The sequence below is a fragment of the Octopus bimaculoides genome, chromosome 29 (genome assembly GCF_001194135.2).
Source record: "Octopus bimaculoides isolate UCB-OBI-ISO-001 chromosome 29, ASM119413v2, whole genome shotgun sequence".
Lineage (NCBI taxonomy): Eukaryota > Metazoa > Mollusca > Cephalopoda > Octopoda > Octopodidae > Octopus > Octopus bimaculoides.
In genome coordinates this window covers 767,466-768,417 of record NC_069009.1, presented here as the reverse complement: position 1 = coordinate 768,417, position 952 = coordinate 767,466, and the positions used below count along the sequence as shown (strand labels likewise).

At 33.3% G+C, this 952-nt stretch overlaps 2 protein-coding genes across 6 annotated transcripts in view; both read left to right on the top strand.

The window, feature by feature from the left end:
• LOC106873850 (adhesion G-protein coupled receptor G6) overlaps window positions 1-952 on the top strand; it is an 82,527-nt gene that overhangs the window by 60,041 nt on the left and 21,534 nt on the right. The gene's annotated exons all lie outside the window — the stretch shown is intronic.
• Window positions 1-952, top strand: part of LOC106873847 (slit homolog 3 protein) — a 20,679-nt gene that overhangs the window by 7,846 nt on the left and 11,881 nt on the right. For all 5 annotated transcript variants that reach the window (XM_052977961.1, XM_052977959.1, XM_052977960.1 and 2 more), the window contains exon 5: window positions 108-179. In XM_052977961.1, coding sequence (XP_052833921.1) covers window positions 108-179 — 72 coding nt within the window. The remainder of the gene's footprint in view (window positions 1-107; window positions 180-952) is intronic.

Sequence of the window (952 nt, the reverse complement as noted above, 5' to 3'; positions counted from 1 at the left end):
CTGTACTCCTTTATCTTATTTGTCTGCATATAACTGATTAGACAAATATATTATATTTTATCACAAATACCTTCTATATTCTGTATCAACACTCTTTTTTCTTACAGAGATCTATCCTACAATGACATTACGATTATTAAAAAGAAAACATTCAAAAACCTTTGCAGTTTACAGGAGTTGTAAGTTGAATCAGTCGTGCTGCTACTATTTCTTTGAATGTATATTTCAAATGTTTCTTGTCTCCCCATCTCTGCTGCACTCTCTCTCTCTCTCTCTCTCTCTCTCTCTCTCTCTCTCTCTTTGCCCTTCTCTAATCCACATAGTCTCTCTAGTTGTGAATGTGTGCGTGAATATCTACGAATACAAAATACGAGGTCTACATCAGTGTTTATTATGGGTATATGTACGTGTATGTATATATGCATGTTTGTGTACCTGTGCGCATAATTACATATCCCTTTAAGTTTCTTTATTCCCCGTCTTTTTTTTTTATTTCCTTTTCGTCTTGAGTACAGAAGTATTACAAAGATCATAAATTATGAGTTTTACTCTTTACAAGAGGTTGGCTGTTGTCCACCTGAAATATCCCAATTTCAAGACACAGCTTATGGTAAAGTGGGAACCGCTAGAATGTGAAAATAAGAAGAATTTGTGAAAGCTTATATATAAGTTTTGGGATTTGGTTTGCAAGATTTTTTATGTGATTTCGTGTGTTGAAGCATATTCTGTTGTGTCTGGGGAGAGTCATTTTCTTATTGTGCCTTAAAATTTAACACACTCACCGGTAAAATTTCCACTTATTTCTTATTTTTATTTTCCTAAAATTTTCGTTGCGTCTTGCAACCTTTTCAATAGTCTTCAAGACTATTGAGAAGGTTGCAAGACGCAACGAAAATTTTAGGAAAATAAAAATAAGAAATAAGTGGAAATTTTACCGGTGAGTGTGTTAAAT